The sequence below is a fragment of the Diplotaxodon limnothrissa genome, linkage group LG16 (genome assembly GCF_057381915.1).
Source record: "Diplotaxodon limnothrissa isolate DT_005_m linkage group LG16, D_limnothrissa_male_GT1.1, whole genome shotgun sequence".
NCBI lineage: Eukaryota > Metazoa > Chordata > Actinopteri > Cichliformes > Cichlidae > Diplotaxodon > Diplotaxodon limnothrissa.
Genome location: NC_140611.1, coordinates 34,049,996 through 34,075,599, shown reverse-complemented (window position 1 = coordinate 34,075,599; position 25,604 = coordinate 34,049,996). Strand labels below are relative to the sequence as shown.

Below are 25,604 nucleotides of genomic sequence, written 5' to 3'. Positions count from 1 at the left end.
CTGTGTTAGCTGCCACAGGTGCAGAGGTGCAGAGAATAACATCAAGAGTGAAAGGGACCGTTTAGAAGATGGTAGTGAGACCTGCTATGAATTGTGTTTTGCAGATGGTGCGACAGACAAATTGACTGATTTTTAGATTTCTTGTAAATAAAATGAGAAATAAGAAAAACAATGCCCAAAACTGCCAGCTCTAACTCCGGGCAGACTGCTCTTTAGACTCCGCCTACGCCTGACTTATAGCCAATCAATATGCAGCGAAGGGGGGAGGGCGGGAAAACAGTAACTTCCGCCTGTGGTTCTCCGTGTCTGTTGTTATGAACGATTGAAGCAGAGAAGCAGTTTTATGTTAGTATTATTTAGCCGCTTTATTGAGCTAATTATGGCTTTGTAACATCTGTACGTAAGTTTGAACTAAAATTTTAATTTAAATCTGAGCTAGCAAGTCTGAGCAGCTTAAAGGAGGTGTGGAGAGCAGTTAGCTAGTCTTAAAGTACAGTTTCATTTTGTGTTTAAAGAAATGTGGATAAATTGTGCCTTAAATGAAGTGAATATATCTTAGTGCCGTTGCTTTTTTGACTGCCTTTACTGGTAAATTACTGTTAGCTGTGATCACTAATTCATCGATATAAAAGGACGTTTTCATGTATCAAGGAGCAGCCAATTTTACAAACCGTAAATACTATTTCTTTAATCAGCAGCAGTAAACGAGTATTTCTGGCAGAAGCGCCTGAAAAGTTAAGGATTCCGTCTACAGTCATCAAGGCAGAGTTATTAATTAATGTAGATAAAATGTCCCCTTGAAATATCTGCTCTTATTTCCATGTATAGATTTTAACTGCAGGAGGGTCCACTGAAGCTGGTTCAGCGTTTCTTTGGGTTTCATGTAGAGAAGTTAAGAGACTGAACTCATAAACACTTACATGGGATGGCCCGCTGTGTTTGAGCAGGCAGCTAAAATAAAGACTGGAGGTGTAAGAAGTTAGGGAGTAACCTGCAGGTTTCTGGGTTGAGATTTTTGTACAGGATTCCTGATTTTTAAAAATCACATAAATACAATAAATCTAATTAGTGACTTCAATAAACTAAAAAAGTTTGAATCATGCATGCCCCTAATACACAGTGAGTGTCGACAAACTGAAGAATATTCTTGTACTGTACACTGAAAGAAAGGGAAATACTTGGACACGTTTTTCTTTATATGTTTGTGTACAATTTTATGAACTTGTCCACCCCACTTCAGCGCAGATTGCATGTATCTGATGAGCTTAAAGCAGTCTGACACCACTGAAAATGTGGATAACCAAGATCATATAAATATTACATTCAATAAAATTGGTCAGAGGACACAAATCCTCTTTTTGGGGACATCCAGGATAATACTCTACCGAATCAAATATGTGGTGTCACCCACTATTGCAAGGGATCAAAAGAAAGATCAGGAGCATGTTTATAAGGGCTATCCCTTGGCCAGCTATTCTCCTATTATTCTTGTGACTAGATGTGCCACTAAATCCAGATGTTTCACCTTAGCAGATAACTGTAGTCATGAAGCAGCTGCCCCCGGACACTGTGCGTCTGCTGTCCAGCTCCCAGGTCATTACGTCTGTGGTGAATGTTGTCAAAGAGCTGATCGAGAATTCCCTGGATGCTGGAGCTTCAAGCATTGATGTTAAACTGGTAAAGTACTTAATTACAGCTAATGTTACAGGGGGAAAAAATTAATTTATTTAAAAACCTTGATTCATGCAGAAGCAAATGCAGTAACCAGTCTGATTTCCTCCAGTTAATTACCCCTGTTAGTGTATTTTACTTGAATTTATTATCATATTTATTTAACATTAATGATGCAATGATTATGAATAATGATGTGAGTGAAAATAAATCATTAATATTAGAGCATTTTGACTGCTGCTGCAGTCACTCTTCAGATCGTAACAGCTTTGAGTTTGATTTCCCTTCATGTTGCACTACTTTTATTGACATTTTAGGAAAATTTTGGCCTGGACCGCGTAGAGGTTCGTGATAATGGGCAAGGAATCAAAACTGTAGATACTCCTGTGATGGCTGTGAGACATTTCACCTCAAAGATCTGCAGACATGAAGACCTGGAGCATCTGGAAACGTACGGCTTCAGAGGGGAGGCGCTGGGTTCCATTTGCGCCGTGGCTGAGGTGTTCTATTAAAACTCAAACACTCGTGCTGTGTAAATTACAGCCGCTGACACCTCAATGTGGCTAAACTGAAGTTTTGTGTCATTTCCCTTCAGGTGGCTGTTACCACAAAGACAGAGGAGGATGAAATCAGCACCCAGTACACAATGGACTTGACAGGGAAAATTGTTTCCCAGAAGCCGTCTCATTTAGGTCAAGGTACGGCACAGACAGCAGAGCAACAAGGAAAACTTCCTTTTTAAAAAATATCTAAAAAACGAAAATTAAGTTGCTTCAGATATGAGGGCAGAATTTATTTTAATCCCGGTGAGCAGGAAACTTAATATTGATGTTTACAAAATCAGCCAGCAGACACATTATAAACAGTGCTGTTCGTGAATTATTATTGGAAAAATAGAAGTGTTTTACTTTTATGGAAATATGAATATAAAAATTTAAAAACATCAAACACCACCCATCACAAAAGTTCTTAAATAGGTTAGCTCAATAAGAAAAATTAAAATGAAATATGACAAACCAAAAATTGTTCAGTAAGGTAAACGCTATAGAGAAGAGCAAAGGTCAGGAAAAATTGGAGTATAATAAAGAAAGATAAAAATAAATAATAATAATACATTGATTGTATGGAGGACCAAAATTTAAAAAAAAAAAAAAAAAACTTTCTCCTTATTCTCCTCTCTGTTTAACTTCCAGTTTATTTTGAAATTAATTGATTAGTGCATTTATTGATTAACTTGATTATATTTGCTTTAGAAAAATAAAATAGAAGTAATTCAAGTGTATTTATTTCTCTATTTTCTTTTTAATCTTCTTTTAAGGATTTCTTCTTCGTTATGTGTAACAAAAAGAAAAATAAATAGGGAAATCTATAAAAATAGGAAATAATAAATCAGTGATGCTATCACACAAGTACACTTGTTTATTGTGTGTTAAATTGGAAAATGCAAGTCTGCATCCATAACTGTGCAAAACATAGTAGATTTACTATTACACAAATACTCTGTTTAGTTACTCTATTTATTGTTTAATTGTATAAAGTGTCCTTTAATGATGGAATAATAAAACAGGAATATAAATCAATGGACGAGTTTAATAAAGGTAAAAAAAATACAAGAACAAGTGAAAACAAATGTCAGTTTACATCAGTTTTTAAGTTTACTTTAGATATAATTTTTAGGCTATTTTTGGTGTGTTAATACATTTAGTATTTTATTTATGTACATACTTTTAATTTTTGCAATTTTTTTGTCTGCCATATTATCAACTCTAATTGTTGCATGAAAATATAATTTTAGGTCACCTACTCTGTTCTGTTTCTTTTGCAGGGACGACAGTGAGTGTAATGAAACTTTTTAAGAACCTTCCAGTGAGACGTCAGTGTTTCTCTTCTAACAAGAAGTGCAAAGAGGAGCTGAAGAAGGTGCAGGATCTGCTGATGGCCTACGCCATTATCAAACCGGAGCTGAGACTCATGCTCGTTCACAATAAGGTCAGTAACTCGTCCACACAACTTAAGAAGAGAAATAAACATTACTTATATACAACCTTTAAAAACAAAGTGCTAGTACATACAGGCAAGGCAGAGCACACACCAGATATTAAAGTAATTTAAAAAAAAGCCACAAAAAATGCAAATAAAAATACAACGAAAAAGAAAGATTGATGAAAGAAGAAAAACAGCAACATAGATTTATATACCAAGACAAATTAAAACTGTTAAGTAAAGAAGCTTAATAAAATAAATAAAAAATAACAGAATAAAATAGGTCTAAATAAGATAAGATAAGATAGGATAACTCTTTATTGTCATTTCACAGTCATACATAATACAATAGTACAATGAAATTGAAAACACAACACAACACAAATAGAAGAATAAGTGTATGCTTATTGCACATTGTTATTATTGCACCTTATTATTATTACAATTAAATAGAAAAAAGAAAGATGTATTTAATGAATAAAAATCAAAATATAATGCAATAAAGAACTTAAGGTATTGTATTGTAGTAAGCTTGTCCAATAAGTGGTGCAGATGGTGGTAGAGGGTGGTATTGGATTCCTCCATCTGCTGATGGAGGAATCCAATTTGAAGCTTGATTCAAACAGCAAACTTATGAATTCTGAAGTAACATGGATCCATTCCCATAGCAGGCAGTTCAAAACTAAGACCACAGAAATAGTAACATTGCACTTTTCCCTAATAGTCACACCATATTACTCTTTACTGCTTTACTGGAGATTAATGTCACACGCAAGTTTGGCCAGGAAGTGATTAAGATGCTTATACAAGTAAAGATAGAGATGAGTATCAGTCATATTCCACTGTGGTTACAAAAAAAACACAACACCTTTGTATACAAACACCCTGATTTAAAGCTTTAGCTTGATGCAACCACTAGGTGTCCGCCTTAGCCTTCAGATGACATTCCCTTTAGCTGAAAATCCCCTTCAGTTTTTTATATATTAATATGGCATGTATGTGTGATGGGACTATAGATGCAACTAGCTGCTGTATCTGCAGCTCTTTCACTTTATTTGTGACCATGTATAGAGTGTGAGAGTGGTTGTGTGTGTCAGAGAGACCATGTTTACATATCTTAGTGGTGACCAAAAATTGGAAGTCTACTATGCTTGTGGGGACCAACAGCCCTTATGGGGACAAAATCCCCATAAGTCCCCATAAGTTTGAAGGCATTTTTGAGACTCAAAATGTGGTTTTAGTGTCAGGGTTAGAATTAGGTTACGGTTAGGTGTAGGCTAAGTGTTAGGATTAGGCATTCATTTTTTGATGGTTAGGGTAAGTGGCTAGGGAAAGCATTATGTCAATTAGATGTCCCCACAAAGATATGAAAACACAGCATGTGTGTGTTCTCTGTGTTGTTGTTTACCTTTTTTATACACAGGTCTCTATTGATAAAGAGTTCTCTTTCTCAGTAAGACAGACTGATTAAATTAAGGATTTGAAAATAAATGTACTGTTTTGTAGCCATCTTGATAACACTGACATGTATCAAGACTCTGAAAACCTCTTTAGGATTACTGTTAGATACTGTTAGATTGTCAGTTAGTTAAGTTGTCTTCACTATTTTGATTAATGCCATTACTATCACTCCTCCTACTGTATCTGGGGGGTGCAAAGACAATGCAATGCATTAAGTAATGTGTTTTAGTTTTAATGCACAAGTGTATTTTTTTATTGAGTAGTATATTGGTCCATTTTGGGGGATTAACAAAAATCAAACAAAAAATTTATTAAATACTGGAAGAGAGAGCCAAGTAATAAAGCCATTAAACTCTTTTTTCCATCCAGATTTCCTTACAGCTGTAAGATGTTCGGGCATCTTTTGCCCTTTGTCCTTGTGGTTGTGTCCTCAGATGTGTAAACGGACAATTACAGGAAAATATCGAGGAGCTTGGCCGACCTGTTTGAAGACAGAAATTGTCTCTGGCCTCCTGCTGGTTTCTTGTCAGTGCTAATGCGAGTCGGTGAGCTGTGAAATTGTTAACGTGTGATGGAAAATCTTCATTTAGCTTCTACAGGCGCTCCAGAAACACTAAAGATTTTATCAAGGCGAGAAAGACGAACCGAAACACTGCAAGACTAGTGAACATTTTCTACATTTAGGTTGATAAAAATTTCACTCATTAATAAATAAACTTAAAATAAAAACATGCAAAAGAATATATTTGTTTCCAGTAAGGTTCAAACAGCCGAGTTTAAACAGAAACAGCTCAAGCTTTGATTAATTGCCTTATTATTTTTTATGTTCATCCTTTTTGGTTCTAGTAATGTCAGAAAATCTTAACGTATCTCTTTTGAATGACTTATTTTGTACGATTTATTGTACTTTTTCTTAAAGAGAAAGAAAAGAGATTTTGATCCGTGTTGGCTTCAAGGTACATAAATAAGTAAAATAGTCCAAAACCAAAAGATACAAAAGAAATGGTGACATAGAATAAATGAAACTAATAAAAACGTCACATCTGAGAAACTCGAACTCAATCTTTTGTTCTGAAATGTTTGATTGAGAATCTTTAAACAGGATTAGATGATGTACAATAAAACCTGCAGACATTTTACAAATACTTGTGATGCAACAGTCTGTCAGATGGTGATCAAAATAGTATAATTAATGCAACTAATTGCTGAAACAAAACCTCTGTGAATGACAAACACACAACCCTTAAATTGTTAGACAACATGTCTAACAATTTAAGGGGAGCATGTTCTGCATATTTGAGGATCCCTTTTAGTGGTAAATGTCATTAAGTGAGAGAGCTCTAATATTTGTTTGATTGATTGATTTGTTTGGTAGCAAGATTACTTAAACATTTATGAAGAAATTTGCTTAAAATTTCGACCAGAAGTGGGGCTTTTGGAGTCAATCTGGATCTGAGTTCAGGGATTTTTTGGAAGGTCTGTTTTACCTGTGCAGTTAATTGAATTTTAATTTCAGCTATATTTTTACCCTCCACCTTTTACTGAAAGAAGGTAATATAGATCAAAACATTATTGTGCTACATTCAGTTTTCCAATCATTTTCTGGCTTTAGCTTTTAGCACATCCGTTTCCTTTACTTTTCCCCTGATCACAAAATTCCAGATTCACTCCCTGCCACATTCCCACTAGCCTGCAGCAGATTTACTGCATTCATGTAGTGTTGAGTTTATTTAGTTGAATTACAATTAAAGCTCATGGAAGTCTAATAATAATATATTAATGCTTTTATTTATTTTTCAAAGTTTAATAAATCCACTGTTGTTTTCTGAGAATGATTGTGTTAAATAATCATAATATCGATTCTCATTTCATTCCTAGTACAAAGGCTCTGACGTTTTTGTATGCCTTTCCCTGCACTGTCTGTGTCTTATCAGGGTTATTGTCTCACTCTTATCTACGGCTGTTTTGTTTTTGGGTTTTTTTGCATTAAGAAAAATTACTGTAATTGCCAGAGTTACCAAAATAATTGTGATTGATATTTACTTTAATCAGGCAGCAGCCCTGATTGCAAAATACTTTGCGTCATCACTTCACAAATGCATATAACATTTAATTTAAAAAAAACATGTGAAATGTCATCTTGATTTTCTCAAGAAAACTCACAAATTAATCCAGACCCAGGGACTGAATTCATGCCTGGTCTGGGGGCAATTTACAGCCTTGAAGCCACAGTGCCTCTGGATGCTGCTGCAAGAAAAATGTTACCAAGTGCATCCATGAACATTACAGCATGATGTAGCAGACATCATTGTTTGGGCTTGCAGGGAATGCTATAGTTCAAATTACTTTAAGAGCAAACATCGATGCTCTGAGAGGCGTGAATCCCTAACATGTGTTGCCGTTTGTTTGGCTCTTTTAGCAAATGGTAGCAATTTGATTGTTGGATGAGTTTGACTAACACAAGCTTAACTGAACATAAATAACATGTGTACTTAAGTAATATATCATCTTTCACAATGTCTAATGTCATTTAATTAACTGTGAAGAGATGGATCATAAATAAACACTGACCTAACAACAGTTATTAATTCTCATTAGTTATATTCAGGTTGCATGTTTTCCAGCGTGAAAAACTGAAAAGTAAAAAGAAGTCATTTTGTGGGATATTTGGTTTTAGACCAGAGACGTGTTTGGTCTTTTTTTATATAATTTAGAAGTGTACCATTTTAGATATTTAGTAATTTATTCCCCAAATTTGGAAAGGCCTGTGTTGCAGTAAAAAAAAAAGAAAAGGTGACCATTTTTAAATAAAGTAAGATAACATGGAGAAATAGAGTAAAATACTATTTCAACTATTTCAAAACATAAAATGTCCCAAAAGACAAGAAGATTTTTTTTAAGTAAAAATGTAAATAAAACATCAAAAAAGAAATAAAAACACAAGAAAAAAAATCAGAATACATAGTTTAGTAAGTCTAGCAAAATAAAACATCTTAATTGAGAACTAAAGGGGACAATAAAATATGATTTAAAAAATATTAAAAAATGGCTTAAATAGGCAGCACGGTGGCACGGTGGTTAGCACTGTTGCCGCACAGCAAGAAGGTCCTGAGTTCAATTCCAACATCAGGCGGGGTCTTTCTGTGTGGAGTTTGCATGTTCTCCCCGTGTTTGCGTGGGTTCTCTCCGGGTACTCCGGCTTCCCCCCACCGTCCAAAGACATGCAGCTTGTGGGGATAGGTTAATTGGATAATCCAAATTGCCACTAGGTGTGAATGTGCGAATGAATGTGAGTGCAAATGGTTGTCTGTCCCTGTGTGTTGGCCCTGCGACGGACTGGCGACCTGTCCAGGGTGTACCCTGCCTCTCGCCCTATGACAGCTGGGATAGGCTCCAGCGCCCCCCGTGACCCTGAAAAAGGATAAGCGGAAGCGAATGGATGGATGGATGGCTTAAATAGGTAAAAGTATGACAACATGGAACAAAACTCTTGGTTCTCATATGTAGAATCATGTAAGAGTTAGTATTTTTAATGTATGATGACAATATGTCGGAAAAATATGATCCAAAAAGCACTATATGCAGTTTTTGGACCAGGATGTTTTTCTTTTTTGGAGCTTTGCCTCTGTACACATTACATTGTATGAAGGGAAAATGGGGATTTAAGAAAAGTATTGGAACAGGTGAGGCCTATTCCCTCATTATTTCATGACAGTCCAAAAAGACCAAATATCTGAAAGTATTCTAAGTGCTTGCATTTGGTAGCTTTTTACTGAAACTGCCAATATGAGATCCAATGAGATGCTAGTGAATGAAGTCATCGATAGGCTGAAAAACCAAAATCCATCTATTAGAGAGAACAAAAGCTATAGAAGTGGCTTAAAAAGAACTAATACACCAGCCAGCCCAGCAACACCGAAAAGGCTGAAAGATTACAGAAGACAAGTGTGGTTGAGCACAGAATAATTTCTATGGTTAAGAAATACAATTTCATAACATCGTACGAAGTCAAGAAGGTTAGATGAGGAGGTGGATGTATCATTTGACACAAAGTCAAAGTCTACAATCAAGAGATGTTTTCATGGATGGAAATACAGAGGGTTCACAATAAAGTGCAAACCAGTGGTTACACTCAAGACAAGGAAATAAATAAAAAGTAAATTAAAAAGAAATATTGCATGTTCCTGTAGTAGTGGAGCAGAGTCCTGGAGAAAGTGCTGCTTTCTGTGAATAGAGTGGTCAGGAGTATCCGCAATGCAGAAGAGTTTGTTGTGTGATCTCCTGTTCACCACAACTCCAAATTTAAGCTATTTTTACTTGTTTCATTACATAGACATTTTCGTCTCTTACCCATCAGGCACCCCAACACAAATACAGCTGACTGTGGCTGCGATTTGGGTGATTATAATGCCTGAGTTAAGTTGCTGATCGCAGCTGCGGACTTGACCTCTGCTTCAGTTTCAGGCTGCAGCCAGTTTGTACACAGAAGTGTGTAGGCGGTGCAGGTCAGGGAAGGGAGCACACGACCACCATATAGCTTTCATAGAAATCAATTTGGAGTTCGTCAGGGGAGGGTACTGAACCCATTTTGTGCAATCAGCACTTAGTTGCCCCCTATCCTTTATCTCCAGCTCTGCCATTTGGCTTGTGTCATGTTTCATAGTTTCTTCAGGAACTGTTTACAGGAGTTATCCGTTTATAGGTGCCAACTTTAATTTAATATCTGAGACACGTCCTGCAACACAGTGTGTGCTTTTAGAAATCAACACCCAGGAGATAAATTCACTGGTAGACACATACTGATGTTAACATATTTTGCACCTAAAATATTTTCTGAACTGTGGTGCTGCTAAAAATACAGCATTGAGTTTTTTTCTTGATTACTTATTTGAAAAATTTACACATTTAGAAATTTATTTGGGGAAATCTTTTTAAATTTATTTATTTATTTTAATTTTTGTCCAAGCTTTAATTACTACATTATGTTAAACGTTTTCACAGCATTAGGGGGTTTATACAGTGTGATTGTCGATGAAACTTGCTTTTTGGTACAGTGGACCTATTTTGCTTTTCCTTCTTTTTCTGTCTTTTCCAACTACCATTGGACAACCTGCAACTTGGCCCTGCAAGACTAAATTAACTACGAATTCCTGTTTCATTACTCTTTATTGTTTGGCTATATTGTTATGTGCATATATGTGTATTTTACCAAAGGTTCCTTTGTTTCTTCTTTTCCTACGTTTTTTCTGACCTTTTTGAGCCTCAGCCCTGACAAAAATTCAGTTTTATAGGAAAGACCAAAACACAGACTATAGCACTTAAAAAATATCAAAACACTTTAAAAATGTGTCACATCGAAAATTAAATTGTCAAAGCTAATAAATAAAAACTGTAATAACCTTGACGAGGACTCATTGAGGTGGACGGGTGTCATTTCGTTCCAGGTGGTCCTTTGGCAGAAGGCCAAAGTGGCCGATAACAGAAGCGCCCTCCTCGCCACGCTGGGGCCCGGTGCTATTGCCAACTTGATCCCTTGCCACCATCACCAGGAGCAACCGGAGGTTAGTTAAGGGGAAGCTGTAGAAACTGGAGAAAAGCTGAGCGATTCTGCAAGATGAACACAAACGGTTGTTAACCCTTTTGTGTCCCAAATTCACATTTTAATATTGCAACAAAAGAGACGGCATGAAGTACACAGAACCCTGACGGACGATTGTCATGAGTTCAGATCTGCACACTGCCCCTGTCCCGCCTCAAGCGCACACATCTACTCATTGCTAGAACCTCATGCTGTTTCTCCTGTGGCCCCGTTGCCCTTCATTACGCAGACGTTTGTGTTCGAAAAGCACAATTTCCCCTCGCTCACCTTGAAAGCTTGATGTCAACAAACACATCCTGAGATCCAGATCAGTTAAAATATTGTGTAACATTGCAGCATGCATAACAGGACTTCTTAGAGTCAGTGTTGCTAATGTTATGCAACACTAGCGCTCAAAAACCTAAGAAAATATTTGAAAACAAGTTAAAAATAACCAGATCTGCACTGGTGATGATTAATGATTACGACCTTAGGACCTTAGGCTTAGCTGCCAATACTACATTTAATGCCTGGATATGATGGATAATTTCTGCAGAGCAAATGGGAGCATGCACGTTATACTCGATTGTGAGCTAATAACCTCATCATGAACGCCTGGGCTCAAGCCAGCAAATGTGGTCAGTTGGTGGCTGGCCAACAATTTCTTTGCCCTTTTCTCTTGAGTTCTTTCCTGATGAGGGCTGAGTGATTTTTGTTAGCTAAGCTTTGCTCTGCAGATTGTAATTGAATTACCGTCGAGCTGTAACTTTCTGCTTGGTCACGGTAGGTGTCATGTGGCTCCTACCTGCTGTCAGGCTCCAAACTAATCTATTCTGACAGATATGGAGCAGCCCTTTTCACCCTGTTTCTCTCTCATTTTCCCCTTTGTTGTTGTTATTTTCCTGCTTGGTGCCCGGTTATGAGAACAACCTTTCACCTTTTCCTCTTACTCCCCGTAGCAATGAAAGGGAACTTTTCTCCACCTTGTCCCTAAGAACAAAGCTTCAGTGATCAAGGGGACCGGGTTGACAATTTCTCCAGCCTCGCTAGGGGAGAGCTGTAAGAGCTGTTCCTCTGCAGAACAAAATGTGACACTCGCTTTTTGCCAGCTTGACTACACATAGCCGAGGCCCTTTAGGGCCAGAGGTGCCATTCGTACACTCATAAAGTGACCCTAATGAGCAGAAATGGAGAAACGCATGTGTGCCCTGACCTGAAACAGCAGTTCATTTATTAACTTCATTGGCGTGCGCTGCTGCTAATAATGAGCCTGAGACCATGTGGAAACAAGCATAGCTGTTGACTCCTCGCGATCTGCTGAACATTAATAGTTTTCCATAATTTCTTACTAGCTTGCATTCATAATGGAGTTTTAAGTACAGTTGTTGAGGTTTATGCTGAGTCGTCGATTTTAGCTCATTAGGACCTCCTCTGGCATGATTTTGGGTGAAAGGTCATCATGTATGATGCTGAGTTTTAATGGGAAAATGCTGAACACCAAAAACAGGCCTGCATGTAGAAGAGGGAACTTTGGTCCTCTTTTATGAGTCTGATCATTTTAACCCGTAAAATATCATAACCTTAATATATGGACAACAGAATTGTGCAGAATTAGAGAGAGACGAAATGGAAATGTGGCTTTAGTGCTCCTCTGCCACAGTGTGAGGAGAGACTTTATGAAAAGTGAAGCCAATGTCTTAAACCTGGTTGGTCTTACCTTCACCTGGCCACAAGCAATAGATGGCTGAAAGAATAAGATGGCAAAAGTGAGCTTCTTCTGAAGGGAACTCAGAGTAGAGTCACTGCTCCTCCGCACTGAAAAGAGCCAGATGGCATCTGACCAGTTAGCATTGTAAACCCCCTTTAAGTGAGGTGTTTTGTAACATGTCCAAACTGGTATAAGATCTTGGGGCAGACCAGTGATACACTGGAGAGATTATGTATCTCATCTAATAATAATATTAATGGATTGCATTTATATAGCGCTTTTTGGGACCCTTCAATACCACTATTCATTCACTGGTGAAGGCAGCTACAGTTGTAGCCTGGGGGCAGACTGACAGAGGCGAGGCTGCCATATCGTGCCATCGGCCCCTCTGGCCATCACCAGTAGGCAGTAGGTGAAGTGTCTTGCCCAAGGACACAACGACCGAGACTGTCTGAGCCGGGGCTTGAACCGGCAACCTTCCGATTACAAGACGAACACCCAACTCTTGAGCCACGATCGCCCTCATCTGGCATGGGAACATCTCCATATCACCTTGAAAGAGCTTGGGGAGGTAATGGGAAGAGCAAGATCTTTATTTAGACTGCTGTACATCCTATACAAGCGGTGGAAAATAGATGAATGATGTTATAGTGCTTTTGTTTCTTTTTGGATTTTTATTCCTGTTTGACTTATTTCTAGTTTTTAATGCATGGCATGCCTTTTCTTATTAGCCTTCTTTGTGTTGGATAACTAATTTTTCTTTTTCTCAGATTCTTTTGGAGGGCTTTTTCCCAAAGCCTGGAGCTGATTACTCCTCTACGAGCACATCTAACCCTGACAAAACATTTATATTTGTCAACAACCGGCCAGTCCAGCACAAAGAAATAATGAAGGTAAACTCATTTTGAATAAAACAATCAATAAATACATTTTTATGGATTAAAAACTTTTTGTTTATTTGTTTCTCTGCAAATTTTATTTTTTTGTGATTGGCCATCAGCTGTTGCGTCAGCACTATACTGCTCAGTATGCAGACGACCAAGCCAGAAATCGATATCCCACCCTTATGCTTAAAATTTCTGTTCCACCTTCATCGGTGGACGTTAATCTGACACCAGACAAGACTCAGGTTCTTCTTCATAACAAGGTAACCACAAAGCTCAAACTTAATCAAAGTGAGTTGTAGTTTATTTGTTTGGCTGTAGAGATTCCTGAGAAAGGAAATTGACCTTTTGTCATCTGTTTTTTAGGAGACTGTATTGACTGCAATAGAGGCATTGCTGGTTTCTCTCTATGGATTTCGGCCTAACGCTGATCTCCCAGCTGACAAACACCTCAGCTCTGAGCCATTTCCTTCGCCATCTAGTCCTTTGCAGGCTGACAGTGAACGAAATGCAGAGAATAGTCACAGCAATGATAGCGTCCCCAGAGACGGACCCAAACAATCGAGTGCTGACACCTCGCTGGACCGCCAGGCCTCAAACTGCAGCTCCTCTTCTTCTATAGCAGATGACTGGATTGTAAACCAGATTCCAGCTGATCTTGAGTCTAACTTTTCTCTTTATGATGATGAAATGTCTCAGACGGTGACAAAGCCAGCAAGCAAATCCCCGGAGAGACTTGTGGACAATAAAATGACAGCTGCAACTATAAGCAAAGTCCAAATTTCAGCTGAGGACTGGAGCCGGGGGACCGCTCTTACTGACCCGGTATCAGGAGAACCCCTGCAGCCTGTCATAATTCATCGACCTACAAAGCAGAATCACTCTGTCCCAGATGAGGCCATGAGTGAGAGCAGCTCAAGCAAAAAGACATTAAATGCCATCACGGAGAAGCGAGCTGCCCTGACAGCCTATGACATGATCAGCAACCGCACCATGAGGGCACCGCTGTCTCCTGTCACTATTTTTGAGAAGGAAGCCAGAGCTGAGGTCCTGAGAGAGAAACCCACAGCCAGCCTGCAGGACATCAGCGTCGCTATCCATGAGAGGTGGAAAAATCTGAGGGAGGAAGACCGTAAGAAGTGAGTTTCCAGACCTTCACCTTTCTGAGTTTCCATCTCTTGTTATTTGCAAGGCAGAGATGGAAGAGAGGAAAGTCTGACCTGCCATTTGCATGTGAGAGGCCTGCTGTGGAAATTTTATTGATACGAGCTGTATTTCTAATTTCCACACAACTTTGCCTAATAGTGGGTGAGGTAACATAGATTTCCGTAGTGCAACAGGTATTCCTAATGATGATATGTCCCCTCTTGGTCTGTCCAGAGGGTCACATCTCATTTCTATTTAAATTTGGCAAATTAAAGCTTCAAGTTTGTTTTCTCTTTCCATGCATATCGACTAAACACAGGCATTAACTACTGATTTAATTTATACTCACTGATATAAACTCCTATTCACTCAATTTTAATTAGAGACCATTTCTAGACTCGCACATGTCCCTTTGTCCACTTAAAAATCTCACCTACACTTACACCGCATAAGTGGCATGAGGACTGACACATAGTTGGCTAGTCAAGGGCAGACTTGGCGCAGCACACATGGAGGTAATGAGCATTTGTGTTTGACCCCGGCTCCCCTCAGAGTCAAAGGATTGGCATTAATGAAGGTTAGATGAGGACGGATATGTTAAAATAAATAAACAGAAAAAAAAGCAAATGTTTAGTTTTATTCTTGAATTTGAAAGGATAATGCACAAAAAGATGAAAAAATTGCCTTAGCTCTTACCTCTCTTTGCAGTCCTTGGCCAGTTATGCGCATTATTTAATAAGTTATAAAATATAAATACCTGTCAGCAAGATACAAGATATAAGAAGATAGTCTCATTAAATATTCATCCAAAAAGGGTTAAAATACTTGCACACTACATTTCCAAAAGTATTCACTCATCCAAATCATTGAATTCATGTGTTCCAGTCACTTCCATGGCCACAGGTGTATAAAATCAAGCAGACTGCTTCTGAAAACATTTGTGAAAGAATGGGTCGCTCTTAGGAGCTCAGTGAATTTTAGCTTGGTACCACGATAGGATGTAACCTGTGCTACAAGTCCAGTCGTGAAATTGCCTCGCTACTAAATAATACACAGTAATCTGTTAGTGGTATTATAAGAAAGTGGAAGTGATTGGGAACAGCAGCAACTCAGCCACAAAGTGGTAGAAAACATAAAACCATAGAGCAGATGCTGAGGGGCATAAAGCACTGAGGTTACCAACTTTCTACCAAGTCAAACGCTACAGACCTCCAAACTTCATATGGCCTTCAGATTAGCTCGTCTGCCTTGACATGTGCATAGAGGGCTTTATGGAAAAGGTTTTCATGGCTAAGGAGCTGCAGCCAAGCCTTACATCACCAAACACAAGTGTCAGATGCAATGCTGTAAAGCACGGTACCACTGGACTCTAAAGCATTGGAGACACGTTCTCTGTAGTGATGAACGCTTCTCTGTCTGGCAGTCTGATGGATGAGTCTTGGTTTGCTGGTTGCCAGGAGACGGTACTTGTCTGACTGGCATTGTGTCAAGTGTAAAGTTTGGTAGAGGGGGTGATTATGGTGTGAGGTTGTTTTTCAGGAGTTGGGCTCAGCCCCATAGTTCCAGTGAAAAGAACTCTTAATGCTTCATAATACCAAGACATTTTGGACGATTTCGTGCTCCCAACTTTGTGGGAATAGTTTGGAGATGGTCCCTTCCTGCTCCAACATGACTGCACACCAGTGCACAAAGCAAGGTCCATAAAGACATGGGTGACTGACTTTGGTGAGGAAGAACTTGACTGGCCTGCACAGAGTCTTGACTTCAACCCAATAGAACACCTTTGGGGTGAATAAGAGCGGAGACTGAGCCAGGCCTTCTCAACCAACATCAGTGTCTTACCACACAAATGTGTTTCTGGAAGAATTTCCAAAAATTCCAGTAAACACTCCTAAACCTTATGAAAAACCTTCCCCGAAGGGTTGAAGTTGTTATCTTAGCAATGAAAGGCCCACATTATTATAAACTTTGTGGATTAAGAATGAGATGCCATTCAGGTGTATATGCATGTGAAGGTACACAAGCAAATACTTTTGGAAATAAAATGTGCATATACATTTAAAAAAATTCCCCACTTGCCCTCCGGGTGCTCTTTGTTTGTCCTTCAATCTCAGTTCCTCTACCAGGGGCTTGGGGACTTGAGTGTCTAGGGCAGTATCTTTACTGTTCCTGGGACTATGCTTTTTTTGGACATCTCATTCCTGGAATCTGTTGGAGCCACTCTCCCAGTTTGGGGGTCACTCTCCCATTCATTTTCCTCCTTAACTGGAGTTGCATTCAAAGTATCTTTCCAACAGTTCCCTATTGTCATCCCATGCCAGCTTATGCCATAGCCTTGTTCCAAAAGCACACTTTTCATCAGTATATCCTGGTTCCTGACCCAGACCTTATTAATCCAGGTGATGCCTGAGCTAGCGTGGCTTCAGTTACAAGTCTCTTATCATGTTCCAAAGTAACCTTGAGTAGCATGGCAGGTCCTAGCCTGGGGAACCCTTACTGGATGCATTCCCTGGCCGGGATTTAAACCCTTAAGCTATTATTGACCTATTGTTCCAGTGACGGTAATATTGGTAGAATAGTTTGTCATCCTCCTGGCTCAAGGTTTGCATTAAATGTGTGCAGTACTTTTCAGTCATTTGTCAATTTGTCATTAGTGACTTAGAAACTGTCCCAGATGCACTCGTACATGTCAGAATTTGATTTCTAACTGCTGAGCTACTACATTACACTGTGTTGCAAACATTTGAACCCAATTATGTAAGATTGCTGCATACCAATTTAAAGTAATTGCAAGGTTGGAAAGTGTGCATCAGCAGATTATAGGATCTTTTAATAAGGTATGGAAGAGCATATGGAAAATGACATCTGTTCAGACTTGTGTTTCACTGTACTGCTGTCTTAACCGTGAAATAAGATAACTCTGCACCTTTCACTTAAGTGGCACGCTAACATGAATTTGTGAAACATGCTATTTAAATAATGAGGTGGTAAAGCATCAGACCAAATGCTCAGATGCAGTATATGGAAATAGGAGTTGATAAAATTACTATTTTGTTAAGGAAAGCACCCAATGTACCCTGGTGTCAACTTCTCAACATGATCTTTGGGAACAAAGTGGTACTCATGATGTAATTTATAACCCCATTAAAAAAAATCCTTGAGATGCTGTGTACATTGTAAAGAAAAGCGGATTACAATGATTTGCAAAAATATACATCATTTGAATGATGTGACAAGCAACAAAAAAACGACTTAGTGTGTTATGCTAAAAAAAAGGAAATACAATTTTTTTTTAATGAAATATCTCAGAGCTGGTTAGGTGAATTCCTAATGTCATTGGTAATAAAAAGAGCATCCTGGAGAAGCTAAGTTTTTCAGAAGATCGGAGCTGCTCTGTAAGAATGTGTGGGCGAAAACCTTTTCTTAGCATTTATTTTGGGCTTTCATCGCTTACAGTATGTGGTATTTCTCAAAGACTGAGAGAGAGGCTGGGATCCTAAAGAAGCTGACTGTTTGACCAGTTCACCACTCTTTAAATGATTGTGTAGGCAAATAGTTCAAGAATTAATTTTCTTCTTGAGAGAAAATCTCCTCCCGAGAGAGATCATAGGTCATTTTTATCTTATTTTTATCTTTATATGGATAAATTTTAACTGACTTTTATGGAAGAAGTGGTGAACTGTGTTCACTGACCCTGTTTTTTACTGAGCATGTGCAGTGATTTCCACCACACGTCTGATTTTAATGATGTACTTTCCAAAGGCTGAATACTGTGAACATTCGGTACTGGTTTTTTAGTTTTGCTACTTGCAGAGATTTCACTATATCCGGCTGAAAGCTCCAGCTGCTGAAGTGTTGAATCTGGCACACAAAGTACAAAATATTCAGATTGACAGAGCACAGTTTTTGAGCTTTTTACAGTCTGTTATGTTAGTTTTGCAGCCTTTTTTCAGATAAAGACATTATCTACAACCTGCTTTATAACAGCAAAGTAGTGTTTCTTTGTAACCACAGTAAATTGTTTAATATCAAAAACTGAGACAGAATATTGTTCAAATTGCACTTATTCTTCTCTGTTTTGTAAATGAATGGTTCAGAATCCAGACTTCATTACATGTACAGCTGTTCCAGATAATGATTTTACTGGTCTGGCCAGCTTGAGATTAAACTGGCTTGGTTTGGTCATGAGCAGAATGAGTCTGACATCCCTGCTCTGCATTTCCATCTTTTATGATATTATTAACTGTATATGACCAAAAAAGGGTTTTTGTTGTTGTTGTTGTTGTTTTCATCAAGAAAAGTTATTTCTAATTAGTTGAACTCATGAACAATCTGTAGATACTCCCTTAAATACTTCTGAAAGACCTGTCTGCTCAGGGATGCTTTTAAAAAACAAACAGAACAACAAAAAACAACCCAGTCAGGCTAGTCCTGTACCTCATTAGTTGTGAGATACTCCACCACCTCTTTTACAGTCTTCTGTTTGCCCCATCCCAACTTTTCAATGTTTGACATGTTTTTCCACTATGTTCAACTAAAAATACACGTTTATGCTGATCTCATTTCATTCTCTTTGTTTCATTTATGCACACTTTTTAGAAAAGAGGTTTTGATTTAATAGCAGAAACAGCCATAACTACCATTACAAGGCTTGGTTTAACTCTGCAGGTATGAAGAGAAGGCAAAAAAACACCTGGAACATCATGAACAAAGGACTAAGTTGGCCTCAGCTGAGGGCCCCAGAGAGCCTGGTGTGAGGAGCCATATGCAGGGTCAGAAACGTAAGGCCCCGCTGTCCAACCAGCAGCTGCTGGATGAGCTCTTCGCCGCTCAGCCTCAGAAGAAGATGAAGAACCCTGCTCCTAAGCCCTCACAGCCCCTCCCCTGCAGCGTGGCTGCCCTGCGGCTGCAGCTTCAGCGCCTCTCATCCCAGAGCAGCGCAGCGCCGCAGGGCCTCCGTCTTGTAAACCGGCTGGCCTCTCAGAGCGCCTGGGTCATTTTATGTGGTCAGAGGCTCATGTTGTTAAACCCATTTCGAGTGGAGGAAGCTTTGCTGTTTAAGAGACTTCTAGAGAATAATATACTTCCAGCAGCGAGTCTGCAGAACCCTATACAGTTAACAGATGGGTAACGTATCACTCACGTTTCACTAGCAAAGTGCACAGCCACTTTCTTTGTATAAATGTATGCACATATATGAGAGCTAAGTACGAAAGAAGCATTTTTACCTTTGTTTTTTGTATGTATGTTAAAATCCTCTTTTTCTCTTTTTTAGAAGCCTTGGAGGGGCTGAATACACAGAGGCTTTGTGCAGCATGGAGAAACAAAGCCCGGAGCTGAATGGAGCCGCCTTCTTTTCTGATCCTAGGCTTGTGGCAAATGGTTTTAAAGTCAAACTCACTCCAGGTACAAAGAATAAATCCAGGAAAAGTTGCTTGACATTATTTTATGAGGATATTACCCCAGAAAACCACTCAGGTACTCTGGCTTCTGTTAAAAAGAGAGATTAATTTTATTCTTTGAACAGCTTGGAAGAAAAAAATAAACCAACACATATCAACTTTAAGCTTTCATCAGGGTCTGACAAATCCAATCAGCCTGAAATAAATACCACTCCTGGCAATCTACCTACATAACCCATAGAGGGTGCTAAAAATAAAAGCAGAAGCTCCACAGAATTCAAATTACAAGAACAAATCATGAGGATGATGATAAAATTCAATAATATTAATCTCCAGGCTACATGAGGAAAATGTAAATATTGCAAACAAAAAGTCCACTAAGTAAACAAGTTGTGTGCAAGAAGTTTCTTGTTTTGTGACTCATGCTTTTGTTAATGTCATAGTTCAGCAGTTAGAAATGTCAAACCTACAGTCCCCGTAACGGGATTACAGGCAATTATGTCTGACAGAGTTTCTCTGTGTCGGATTAGCTGCGGGTAAAATGAAAAACACCCAGTCTTTCACAAGGTTGTTTATCATGTTAAACAATAAATTCTCAATTCTAGTGTTTTTGTTTTTTAAGAGTTTTCAGTAGTAACCTCCAAATGTTCATTTTAAACTTGCCAAAATTACTGATTGATTACTTAACTTTATGCATTTCAACAATGAAAAGGGTGAAGAATTTGTGAGATATTGTGGTAAATGTTAACAGCCAAATAATGCAGTAATCTTGGTATAAGTAAAATCCTTCTAGAATCAAGTCTCAGCACTTGGAAGTGGTCCTGATATTCAAATAGTATCTAAACTAATTTTCAGTGGTCACTGAGACCTAACAATAATGTTTTTAAAAGTTTTTTCCTTCCCTGTGGAAGTTTTATTTCTACCACCACCTTTTCTGTTGTAGAAACCTCACATTTTAGTTTCTATTCAGGTATGTTTGAGTGCCTCTCTTAATGTGTCTGATATAAATACTGAAAATACTTCATCAAAAACATAATTGTGTTTACTTCAGTTCAATTCATTCTGGATTTTAAATTCGAGCCAGTGAAGAGAAGCCAGTATAGGAGAATAATTCTTTCTCTTTCTAGTCCCTGTCAGTACTCTTGCTAAAGCATTTTGGATCAACTAAAGGTTTTTTAGGAAGCTTTCAGGACATCCTGATAATAATGAGTTATAGTAGTCCAGCCTAAAAGTAATCAATGCATTGACTAGTTTTTCACCCTTACTCTGCGACAGAAAGCAGTCCTACATGTTTGTTTATTATGAACTTTGAAGGACATATCCTGATCAAAAGTGACTCCAGGGTTCTTCACGGTGTTACTGGAAGCCAAGGAAATACTATCCATTGGTTTTAATCAAGTATCGGCTTAAAATCTTGTTTCTAAGCTTTTCTGGGTCGAGAACAATAACCTCAATTTTATCTCATTGTAGAAGCAGAAAATTTGAGGTCATCCAGGTCTTTATATCTTTAAAACATTCCTGCAGCTTAACTAACTGGTGTGTGTTATCTAGCGTCATAGATAGATAAAGTTGGGTATCATCTGCATAGTAATGAAATTGTATGCTGTGCCTTCTAATTATACTGTTTACATTACACAGATAGATTCTGTGTAATGTAAACAGAATTGGTCCTAGAACCCTGTGGAACTCCATAATTAACCTTAGTGTGTGAAGAAGACTCTCTGTTTAGCTTGAGTTGCTGAGACAGCTGGGTCAAATGATAGCTTTAATTAGTGAATTACTAAAGGTCTGTAGTAAGTAATCCAGTAATAGATGGACTGATCATATTTAAGACTAAAACAGTAATTAATGGTAGGACTTCTTTGGGCAGTCTTGTAGAAATGGGGTCTAGGAGACACGTTGGTGATTAGGAGAAAGTAATCACTGAAGTTAACTCAGAAAAATGAATCAGAGAGAAATGGTTTACCATACATCTATGAGATGGTTACAAATAATTTAATCTCTAATGGCTAAAATGTTATTTGTGAATAAATTCATGAAGAGCTCTGACTCTTTGTCAGCCTGGCTACAGTGGTGAAAAAACCTAGGGTTCTTATTTTCTTCAATCTGATGAATAGTAAGATGTTCTAGCTTTATGGAGGATTTTATTGTAGTGCAACAAACTATTTTTCCAAACTAAATGATGATCTTCTAAATTAGTAAGATGCCATTTCCACTCCAGCTTAAAAATTATCTGGTTTAAGGTGCACATTTGAGAGTTATACCAGAGGGTCAGTTACTTCTGATTTGAGGCTTTCTTTTATAAAAGCATCCCTTTGTCATTGTCATTGGGGAGAGTTTCCTGGCCAAGACAAACAACAGTACAGTCAATGGTGGTTGCGTAGACTAGTAAGGCACACAAAAATACATAATAGTATACCAAATGTGTACTACAAGCATACTAAATGTAAAGGCCATAAACTGCAAAATACAAAAACTACCAAAATCTATGAGTAATCTTATTGACACTGAAAACATCAGTGTAAGTCTTTATATTGGGGCAAAAAACAGGGTTATTAATATTCAAGAAAAACAATTGGCTGAATATTACTTTAGCTTCTGCCTCCACGTCACCTAAACTCACCTTAAATTCCTTAAGTAAGACCAGCTCCTAAAATGTTGCTCGTCAAGAGTTGCTCCCTGCTGGCTATTGGAAAGACTGCAGGTTTAAGGCATGTCAGTGTTGACTTTACTTTTTAGACACAGAATGTTTATATTTTATTTTATATCCAGGCTGTAGTTCAAATCTATGGGGTCTTGTTTAAGGCAGTAGATGAATTTAGCATCAGCACCAAGCCCAACTTTACAGTTCAAAATATTGTTTTGAACTGTAAATCATTCAGAGCTACTCTAATAGAGACCGAGAATAAAAATGTGGACCTGTAAATGAGCGAAAGAAATGAGACTATTAAATAAGACTTCGAGGATTTATCCCAGCAAATGTTTAAACATGATGTCAGAGTAAAGTAGAATGACTTCCTCAGTTGAACCTCGTTCATCCATGCTTTGATGTTACCTCTTCAATATTTGCCTGCAGAGGGTATACAATGTCCTGTGAGTATTGGTTGTTTTTGTTGCTGGAATGGTTCACCTCAGTTGACATTGGCTCTCTGCCCGACAGCGTGGTCTCACAGTAGGTTTGTACCCCAGTGTGCAGGTGATGAGAATTGTTGCCCTTTAAAAAATTCCAGGAATTTTCATTTGGCACTGCCAGCCTCTGTGGGTGTGCTTGGACTGAAGGCAGCGGTGCATGTAAGATGTTTTCAGTGCACGAAATCTGCTGAGTTTCTTTTGCTTTTGTTATATTCTTGAAAATATCCTCCAAAACTTGTGTATAATTTTTCTGATATTTTAAATTAAATCTGAATATAAAGTAAATGTGTTACTGCCGTAGGTAATTTTATTGTTTTAAGCTATTATTTTCATATAAATATTTAATAGAATAGAGAATGATTTGAACCCTGCAGTATTTCTCTGCACAGATATTTCAAATTGTCCCTGGCTCTCTGGGTTTGTTCTTTTTTTTTTCTTTTTTTTTACCATCCAAAGTTGTGTATTAAAAATAATAAATTGTGCATGATTCGCAGTATTTCCTCGTGAAATGAGAAGCCATCATTCTTCCACCCTACAAGACAGCTTCCTTCCAGTCTGCTGGGGCTTCTATTAGTCATTTAACACTCCATTTGGCCCTCTGCTTGTTTGACTTGGTCAACAGTTCGGCTGTAAACCACAATATTTATTTATTATTCTTTCCTGGAGATAGTACTAGCGTCTGCAGTATATTAATCCTTGTTTTCTGCTTATTTTGGCCAGGCGTCACATCAGCCGAGAGACATCTGGAAGTGACAGCAATGGCAGACTGCGTGCCTTTCCTCGGTGTGGAGGACCTCAGGGAGATCCTGACTGCAGTTCTTCACAAGAAAGCCAGAACTGTGCGGGAGTGTAGGCCATTGAAAGTCACAAACTATCTACAAGTGAGAGCTGCTCTGAGTACAAAATGAACACAGCATCACGGTGATATTTTTGCTGTTTAATTTAATTCGAATTTTTTCCCTCACAGGGTGAAGCAGTCCGACTTACCCGGCAGCTGCCTACAAATTTATCTAGAGAAGATGTGAAGGAAACCCTCCTGCGGATGGAACAGCAGCTGGGTGGCGCCAACCACACCTGCATCCATGGACGCCCTTTTCTTCAGCACCTAACTGACGTTCCTACGACAGAACAGGAAGTGAAGGCTTTGCTGAGACCTTTAGAGCTCTAACAAACTGACAATATCATTAAAATTGCTTTTTCATTATAATGTAGATGAGTGTTGTCAATTTGTTATAACCAGAATACATAAAATAAATATATTTTTCCCAATTTCTGGGCTTTGGGCAATCATGAAATGTGTTTTTTGAAACTTGTATTGTTGGTTTTGTTAATAACAAGATTTGATTAGACTCAGAACTGCTATAAAAAGAAATTCAGCATATAATGTGGTCTCTGATTTCCACAGAGCCTCAAAAAAAATTGGGTGATGCTTTGGTGGAAGAATCGAGATTAGACTGGCTCAGAAGTTCTTGATGACAGGTAAACAGGGAATGTTCTCACAATATCAAAACTCTTTTTGTATAAGGCTGTAAACATGTTTATGCTGTTATGTTGGACATTTTAACATGGGAGTCTATGGAATTGACTCACTTTGGAAATAATAATAATGATTGATTGCATTTATATAGCGCTTTTCGAGACCCTCAAAGCGCTTTACAATTCCACTATTCATTCATTCTCACACTGGTGGAGGCAAGCTACTGTTGTAGCCACAGCTGCCCTGGCAGAGGCGAGGCTGCCACATCGCGCCATCGGCCCCTCTGGCCATCACCAGTAGGCGGTAGGTGAAGTGTCTTGCCCAAGTACACAACGACCGAAACTGTCCAAGATTAGCTTGAACCGGCAACCTTCCGATTGCAAGACGAACTGCCAACTCTTGAGCCACTATCGGCCAGGGGAGTCAATGAATGGCATTGACTCCCAAAGTGAGTCTGAAGTGGCTGTTAGGGGTTTGGCCAATTCCCATAACAACCACAATTCCATGTTGACCTAAATTTCATCTCTGGAGTTTGGTGTTCATCAGACCAGCTGATATGTTTCCAAGTTGGTTAAAAGCAAATTGTCATCCACTGTCTTTGGGTGGGTTAGCAAAACCAACAACAGAACAACAAAAACACCACATTAAAAACACACAAAATGTAAAAGCCCAGCATTGTAACAATATTGAAGGGTTAAGAATATTTGAAATATAAGTTAAATCATGACAATCAGTACAAGACAGCTATTATGTTATCTTTAGCCAAAACTGAGGAGGCTCTCTTTCAAAACTACACCGTCCAATCACCGCAGATACCATAGTCCTAAGGCGGGATTCACATTAAAATATCTTAGACCAAAGAACTTTGTATGGGGTTACTTCATGGTCTAAGGAGCTTGGAAAGGGTGTTACTTCATGCATTGCTGCATTGAACCGCTTTGCACTTAAAAGTTGTAAAAAGTAAATCAACTTTGAAGCAAATGAAATCACACTTATTTAAATGGTTCAGCACATCCAAAAGCTAGTCAAACACTGTTATGAAAATATCCTGACAGAGAAAAGTTGTTGCTTGCACAATTAGGAATCAAATTAATGAAGTTGATCATTGCCATGAATAATCAGCTTGGTGTGCATCAAGTTGGTAACAGGCAGCTAGCTAGAC

General features: G+C 38.4%; 1 protein-coding gene across 2 annotated transcripts; it reads left to right on the top strand.

The window, feature by feature from the left end:
• Positions 1-1,495: 1,495 nt before the first annotated feature.
• On the top strand, positions 1,496-24,133 carry pms1 (PMS1 homolog 1, mismatch repair system component). 2 transcript variants are annotated; one of them, XM_085374448.1, is made up of 13 exons: positions 1,496-1,677; positions 1,989-2,171; positions 2,267-2,369; positions 3,497-3,660; positions 10,560-10,676; positions 13,172-13,294; positions 13,402-13,548; positions 13,652-13,936; positions 13,985-14,424; positions 19,100-19,558; positions 19,707-19,837; positions 23,698-23,846; positions 23,933-24,133. In XM_085374448.1, the coding sequence occupies exons 1-13, from the start codon at positions 1,546-1,548 to the stop codon at positions 24,131-24,133; spliced, it is 2,634 nt and encodes an 877-aa protein (XP_085230574.1). In that variant the 5' UTR covers positions 1,496-1,545. The 2 variants fall into 2 exon arrangements, with proteins under 2 accessions (XP_085230574.1, XP_085230573.1); XM_085374447.1 differs by having other exon boundaries at positions 13,652-14,424; positions 23,686-23,846.
• Positions 24,134-25,604: the final 1,471 nt, after the last annotated feature.